Source organism: Papaver somniferum, chromosome 1 (assembly GCF_003573695.1).
Source record: "Papaver somniferum cultivar HN1 chromosome 1, ASM357369v1, whole genome shotgun sequence".
NCBI lineage: Eukaryota > Viridiplantae > Streptophyta > Magnoliopsida > Ranunculales > Papaveraceae > Papaver > Papaver somniferum.
Window position 1 is genome coordinate 225,638,955 of NC_039358.1, and position 7,311 is coordinate 225,646,265.

The 7,311-nt window shown below is 36.2% G+C and overlaps 2 protein-coding genes across 2 annotated transcripts; both read right to left on the reverse strand.

The window, feature by feature from the left end:
• Window positions 1–3,554: 3,554 nt before the first annotated feature.
• On the reverse strand, window positions 3,555–5,261 carry LOC113337700 (alkane hydroxylase MAH1-like). The gene has a single exon (XM_026583307.1). It carries the CDS (start codon window positions 5,250–5,252, stop codon window positions 3,654–3,656), a length of 1,599 nt encoding a protein of 532 aa, XP_026439092.1. The 5' UTR covers window positions 5,253–5,261; the 3' UTR covers window positions 3,555–3,653.
• Window positions 5,262–5,763: 502 nt separating this feature from the next.
• Window positions 5,764–6,880, reverse strand: LOC113361902. Its single transcript, XM_026604989.1, has 3 exons — window positions 6,846–6,880; window positions 6,680–6,741; window positions 5,764–6,206 (listed from the first exon to the last, which is right to left on the reverse strand). The coding sequence occupies exons 1-3, from the start codon at window positions 6,878–6,880 to the stop codon at window positions 5,764–5,766; spliced, it is 540 nt and encodes a 179-aa protein (XP_026460774.1).
• Window positions 6,881–7,311: the final 431 nt, after the last annotated feature.

Genomic DNA, 7,311 nt, shown 5'->3' on the forward strand with positions numbered 1-7,311 from the left:
AAAACCCCACTAATAGATATAGTAAGGTTCGCATTACGTTCAAGTTAAACCATTTGTATGGGATAATAATCGTGGATGATCTAGAAAACATAATTGCAAATAATGTAAACTGTTGTTAATCTATAGCGCAGACATTGTAAAGCGCAGATAAAGTAAATGACCCATTGATTTAACGGAAAATGGGTAATTTGTCCAAATATTTTTAAAACATGGTTCTAATGGACGAGTAAAAATTAGTATGGGTGAAATGGACACAAAAAAATAGCAAGAATGAAACTGGATTCATCCTGGCTTAAAATTAAAAAAAAAAAGAGAGGATGGAACTGGATGCATCCTGATGTAAATTACGAATAAGAAAATATATCTGAAAATGTGTAGGATGAAACTGTTTACATCCTGGCTTTTTTTACATTCTCGTCCATTTAAACAATATCAAACTTTACATGTCTTTTTCACCCAGGAATTGTTGATTTTGGTCTTTTAAACCAATTTTGTGTTGATTTAACGTGGTTCAGCTAAATCACGGGGAAAATGAGTTTGAGATCTTACTATTGAGTTTTGAGGGTACAATGTAGTTCAATACAAGTGAAAATAAAGGAAACAACTACATTTTCATTCTACTCCTAACTTTCCACTCTAGAAAATTAATGACCAACCTCTTCTTCAAAGACCAAGCCATCTATTAGTAGAACTCTAAATGAATCCCTTCGTTTTCCCTTGCGATCTCTAAGACTGGGTATCATTTATTGTGGATTTACGGTCTTTTCTAGTGTCGTGTGCTTTGGTAGAAGCTCGCCGCGTGGGAAATGTTGTTAGGTGGAGGTGGTTGATGGAATATAACGCCGAGTGTGTAGACTTGCACGCGTATAACAGTTCTTTTTAGTTGTCCTATCACATTAACACATCATGGTTTCATCTTAGTCGTTCGTACAATCTCATCTCGAGATTCGATAAAGCTGAATTAGAGTTACTCCAGTGCTTCGTGTGTACCAAATGTATACTGTTTTCGATCGGAGACCTTGCCATGTGGACGGTGTATATTTTCCAGTTACACATACTAAAAACGCGGGGGTACCAAAATACACCACCTACTTTTTCTTAGAAAACCTGTATGAATAAACATAAATACAATTTCGAGAATTCAACTTAATGAATCTCAATCAAGGAAAAATATTTTGAGTTATATTTCTTTCTCTCACAATCAGAAAGTTTACAAAGATTAGTCCGTGAACATGATTTACGTGTGAGAGTACTTGGACGATTCCAAAGATCAATACCCGATAATCAATCGAGTCGTATCCAACAAACAAGGATGGATGTATCTACTTTGACTGATTTACGTACAACCTGTGATATGTCTTTTATAAAGATAAACGATATAATGCTGAAACGAAATGACACAGACACCAGAAATTTTGTTAACGAGGAAATCGCAAATGCAGAAAACCCCCGGGACCTGGTCCATATTGAATACCAAACTGTATTAAGCTGCTACAGATTCTAGCCTACTATCAGAACTTCGGACTGGAATGTAGTTGAGACCGAATTAAACCCTCACAGAATTCAGTTACAGTCACGCTCCTTACGCCTCTTGAATCCCAAGAGGACTCCGTGCAATTAATTCCCTTAGCTGACGTCCTTTACAGCCTAAGAGTTGCTTCAACTCAATTGAAGACTTTAAACCAATCTGCCTCCCACAAATAAGCTTATATGTGATTTACTTTTTGATCGTAGATCAAGGTGATACTAGAAATTGATAGCAATAGACAAAGTCTAGCTAACCTCAAAATCCAAACTTATGATTCCCAAATAGTAGCCTAGATTATTATTCACCTGAAAAGTATTAAACCTGTGGAATCACAAAGTCTGAGACGAAGAGAACTTTGTGATTTCTATCTATCTTGTTTAACTGAGCAGCTCAACAATCAAAACAATATCAGGATACTCGAACTATCAAGATAAAATATAGTTGGACCTGGCTTCATGAATCCCTAGGTGAAGTCTTTTTAGTCACTAAACCCTAGAAGGGTTTTAGGGAGAGGACGACTCTAGTTTACAACTAGGACACACAAAGAATAGTGTCAGGGATTCAAAGATCCCGGTTGTTTGAGGTTCTCCCTTATATAGACATTCAAAGTATAGGTTGCTTTAGGTTTAACCTAAGATAGCTTTGGAACCAAGCGAACAATATCCACCATTAGATGAATCTTTGAAATGAGATTACATACCAAGATATACACTCTGGTTAGGATGACCCGTAACCGAATCGTGTACAAAGACATTGTTCATGGACGGTTAGCCGAAACTAGCCAATTGAACCATAAGCATAATCATTTTTACTAACACTTAAGACTTTAAGCTTGAGTCACAACAATATGTTCGAATGTGATAAGTCATGTCTATATAGTTTTTTAGAGATTTATTCAAATGCTAATTATCTCACATAAATAATTTTTTGTGCATCTGAAAATATTCGAGAGGGAAAGTACATGTACCAGGTTCGTGTACTCTACCTTGTTCATGACTATTTTTTTCATGGTACATGTACCGGGTATGTGTACCCTTAAGACAAAAACGAGTTCAGGAACTCACATAGCTTTTCCGTTTTGCGTTCCGGGTATGGATACCACACCGGTTTCAAAACCAACAGTTTCTTTACGGTATGCATACTAGGTATACGTACCATTCCTGGTTCACGAGCAACAGTCTTTTTATGGTATGGATACCGGGTATGCGTACAACAAATCAATGCCGAACTATAGCTACGCTGGTACGTGTACTGGGTACATGTATAGCGGCTCCGGACCTATAACAGCTTTCCCAGTATGTGAAACTGGTATGCATACTGTCCTGTATTCAGATTTATAAAGTTCTATATTTCTCTCTAAATCAATTTGAAACATTCCCAAATAACATCAATGATGCATATCACTGTTCCAGGCTATTTACGAATGATAATCTTGAATCACGATTTATATTATGAACAATAAATTGTTCTTAGCCGGAATTCATCAAGTATGAACAAGTGTTCATTAAGCTTAGTCATGTATATTTCGAGAATTAATTATCAAGATAAACTTGTCTCGAAATTCTTGATATGCTTGCGATACGTCGTCTCATAGATAGAAGGATGAATATAACTTGAGAAATATGTGGTTCAGTATTCACTTACCTTTTGTTGAAGAAGTTTTCCAAAAGCTATGGTTGATCTTCGCCTTCAAACTGTAGAACGCAGTGATGTCCGATTCTCAACTACACATTTCTATCCTAATCCGAAACTTGACTAATTGTAGAATAGAAACCAAGATATAGTTTTGATCAACTAAATTTGACAACAAGCTTGATATAGCAACATTTGTGAGTTCGACCGAGCAATGATCTAACACATACAACGATGGACTCCGATTTTTAACTTTCAGCTGTTGGATCAAATTCTGAGATCTTCCACGTTTAATCCATATCTATTGAGCTCTTGCACCGTAACAGGAATTGGTGGTACATATTCATCCGGAAGCACTTTTTTATTATTTTCTTAAAATGTGCAAAAAGGGCCACCTCCAGTTATATAATGTGGATGGACGTAAGTAGTACAACCAAAGAAAGATGAGCAAAAACATCACTCTCCAAACTAAACGCAGTGCTTGATCTAAAGTCTAAACAACATACGTAGTAATATATATGGTTCTTTTCTTAATATTCACCTTCAATCGATTTTTCATATGAAGGTTTATATATGGTTTGGAGCAAACAACATGGCCTCTCACCACTTCAACATGGAAGTTGAATAGCACAGCTGCAACAACAGACTTCATCATCGTAAAAGATATATCTTTGCCGATACAAGTTCTCGGTCCAATGTTGAACGGAAAGAATTTCGATATCGGCTCTGTGATTAGCTTCCCATTTTCAGTTATCCACCTCTCTGGCTTAAATTCCAAACAATCTTCACCCCAAATCCATGGCATTCTTCCTACTGAATAAAATGAAAGCATTATTTCCATTCCAGGCTCGACCGTACTCCCATCCGGAAGTTGATCTTTCTTTGCGACAGATTTTTTGTTAAAAGGAAGGGGTGGGTATAATCTCAAAGATTCACATAATGCTGCATGCAGATAAACTAAACCTTTTAAATCCTCTGAACCAAAAATCCATGGCCATTTGCGAGTAGTACTACTTCCTGTTTCTGTTTCCTTCTTGGAAGGCGAAGATAAGAAATTCAGCTCGTCCAAGATCTTTGTTTCAACAGCGGGTGTCGTTGAAACTATCCAGAAAAACCAAATGAGACCTGATGTAATCGTGTCTCGTCCAGCTATCCAAAAATTAATCATTTCATCTCTAAGAAAAATATCTTTTTCAGGCAAAGAGGAAACAATACTAGTCTCGTCATCCAGATCTTTTATGTAAGTTGATAAGAGATCGTATGATTTAACTCCTGCAACCAAGTCTTTTCTTTTTTGGCAGATGTAATCTTCAACAATTTTGTGGATCTTCTTTTGAGCTTTCTTTAACTTTCTCTCTTCACCAATTTCAAACCTATGAAGTAGTTTCCTCAAAACAGTAGGCATCATATTCCTGTAAACTAGCGCTAGTGGTACATCATCCAAAGCCTCAGCTAGTTCATTTGAAGGAAGCTCTATCGAAAGATAATTTTCGTTTCTTCCAAAAACTAAAATGACGTTAATATCATGAGCAATTCTTGAACAAACATCTTGTAAATCAGTGATCGACCCTTGTTCAGCTACGTGAGCTAGAAATGATACTAATTGTTCTTCCACCACCTTGCGGCTCGTGTTCGAAACTAAGGTTTTGAATTCTCTTGATGCCAACTCTGCATGAGCCATTTTTCTTTGTATCCTCCAACGATCAGAATGCACGTTAAAAATTCCATCACCAAGTATCTCGAAAACGTCCCTGAAATCGTCTCCTTTGGGGAAATTGTTGTAGTTGGTTTTGAGTATGTATTCAATATTTTGTGGGTGACACGTTACAAGATATCTAAGTTTGGAGAACATAGGTCCATCTATATAAAATGAACCTTTGCCAAGTGAAAGAAAAACTTCAGCACACTTTTCATACATGCGGTTGCAATTCCATAATAATTCCGGAAATGTGCCAAAGAAAATCCAGTAGCTTGGGGCTTTGCTGGTGTTTTTGAAATATAAGCCTAGAGGGAGAAGAAAACACAGGACGATACAGCAAATTATTTTCGATATGGATGGACAAGAAGAAAGAAGATACTTAATATCATTCATTTTGGGATTTGTACTATAATACAAATAATTTCATAAAAACCACATGAATATGCAATTTGTATCTAAACGTATAATAAGATATGAGAATAAAAATTCTGTTGCTCATGCTTTTGCAGCCTATGCTTTTCCAAAACCACATTTCTGACTGGTTGTTAGATCATTCTAAAATAACCTATTTTGTTGTGTTGTTGAGGCCCTTACTGGGACTCTTATCAAATAAAATTTAAAAATATATTTAGTAGGGATAATAAGTATATGTTTACAACAAACAAAGCACAGGCTATAAACTTGAGCATACTGTGGTGCAGGATGTTAATTTGGGAAATGGATGTAACGGAAACAAGGCATTTTTTGTTACGCTAAATATTTAGCCAGCATCCTAATTTTTACCAACTTATTTAAAAGTACATTTGAACTTTTTTTTTTCGTTTTTAGTTAGGAATTGGAGAGTGATCAACATACTAATTTTTATTCTTAAAAAGAAAAGAAAAACAATGGATAATAATGGTAATTATGGGAGTTGATCATTGATTACAATAGAGATATCATTAAGCTTGATCACCATTTGATTGTTGGAAGATAATGTTGATGGATGGGATGGGAATGCCGTCTCACATTCGTCAACATTTGCACGAACAGCTACCGTTGTTGGACTCAAATTAGAAGAAGTACTCAGAGTTTTGAGGGAGTCCTCAAGCAACGAAATAATGACGCTGTAATTGTGTTTACACCGAATCAAATATTCCCTCTCTGGTTGTGTTCTCTTCCGCAATAATTGGTCGATATATCTCTGCGTGTTGGTAGCACTTGTTAGCGTCCCTTGGACTGAGATTGAAGCTAACTGTTTCAAATCTCCGGTTGAAGAACGAGAATCTCTTACCAGTGCCTTCACACAAAATCTATACGTATCTGCAAAGTATTTCTTACAAACCTTATCAACCAATTCAGGGGTTGCTGCATCAGTAGATGATAAAACCGAACTTAAAAACAGTATGATTAATATGAATCCATTTCTGCACATCATCATGTTTTTGTAGAACAATGTCGATTTGATCAACCTGCAAAAAAAAAACTTAAGAGTTGCAAAAATTCTTTCATTTCTTTTTGTTCAATAAAATTCTGATTTTTATAGCCATGATAACAAACATGGATGTAAATGAGAGACATTATTATGATGGTATTAATTAGCACCATCAATCCTTTTAACAAAAACGGATTTGGTATTAAAACCAGTTAAATGAGAGCATAAGCTGCATGTTGACATTTGGAAAACTAAATCATGGTACAACCCAACAGTTTTTATGCGTTTTGCACAATAAAATAATAATACTCGGATCGGACTTTCCCCAGTATAGTGGAAGGAGCCTTTGACCAATTCCTTGGTCAGTCTCTTTAGCATGAGCATTGGTCCAGATTCTTCTCAGGACCTCTCATTGGCCTCCCTTTCCCTGCCACAAAATTACCCTGTGGACCAAAACTTGTCATCTTTCTACAAAATCCAAATTTCAAAAACCAAATTCATTAACAACAACCCCGCAGTTTGCTTGATTCAAGGCACTAAGTGGATTAATCAATCAATCGGAATTCATTTACCTGCGCTTGCTATAGATATTGTAGTTTAGATCCATGGGTTATTCTTGCACAAATAAGAAGTTACGGCATGATAGAAAGGCGATCTCGATGGTGGTGTTCATAATGGTGTTGATGACGACGTTGAGTTTATTGATACAACCAAGTGAAGGTAGAGTATGGATAGAGAATTGCATGAAGCAATGCCTGCCGGCTTGCAGTGCTATTAAGGGTGCAACGCAAAGTGCATGTCATATCGCCTGTGAACAAGGATGTGAGCAAATAAATGGGAGTCGCTAATGCTCACCTAGCTAGCTACACAACTGAATGATTCATTTTCTTAATTTTATCTAGATCGAGTTGTTCCAGAGTCTGTTTATCGGTTTTGTATTCATGAGCTATATTAGGTAATTTGCATATGTGTTACGTATATACGAATTTTTAGTAGTATAGGCCTTAATATCTTTCAAGTATTAGAATATGCCCGTGA

Bases quoted from the DNA above. Each gene is read 5' to 3' on its own strand.
- LOC113337700 (XM_026583307.1), bottom strand. From the start codon at position 5,252: ATGAATGATATTAAGTATCTTCTTTCTTCTTGTCCATCCATATCGAAA.
- LOC113361902 (XM_026604989.1), bottom strand. From the start codon at position 6,880: ATGGATCTAAACTACAATATCTATAGCAAGCGCAG. The intron at 6,742-6,845 runs GTAAATGAATTC...TGGATTTTGTAG, and splicing joins AATATCTATAGCAAGCGCAG to AAAGATGACAAGTTTTGGTC. The intron at 6,207-6,679 runs GTCCTGAGAAGA...CTACTGATGCAG, and splicing joins GAAAGGGAGGCCAATGAGAG to CAACCCCTGAATTGGTTGAT.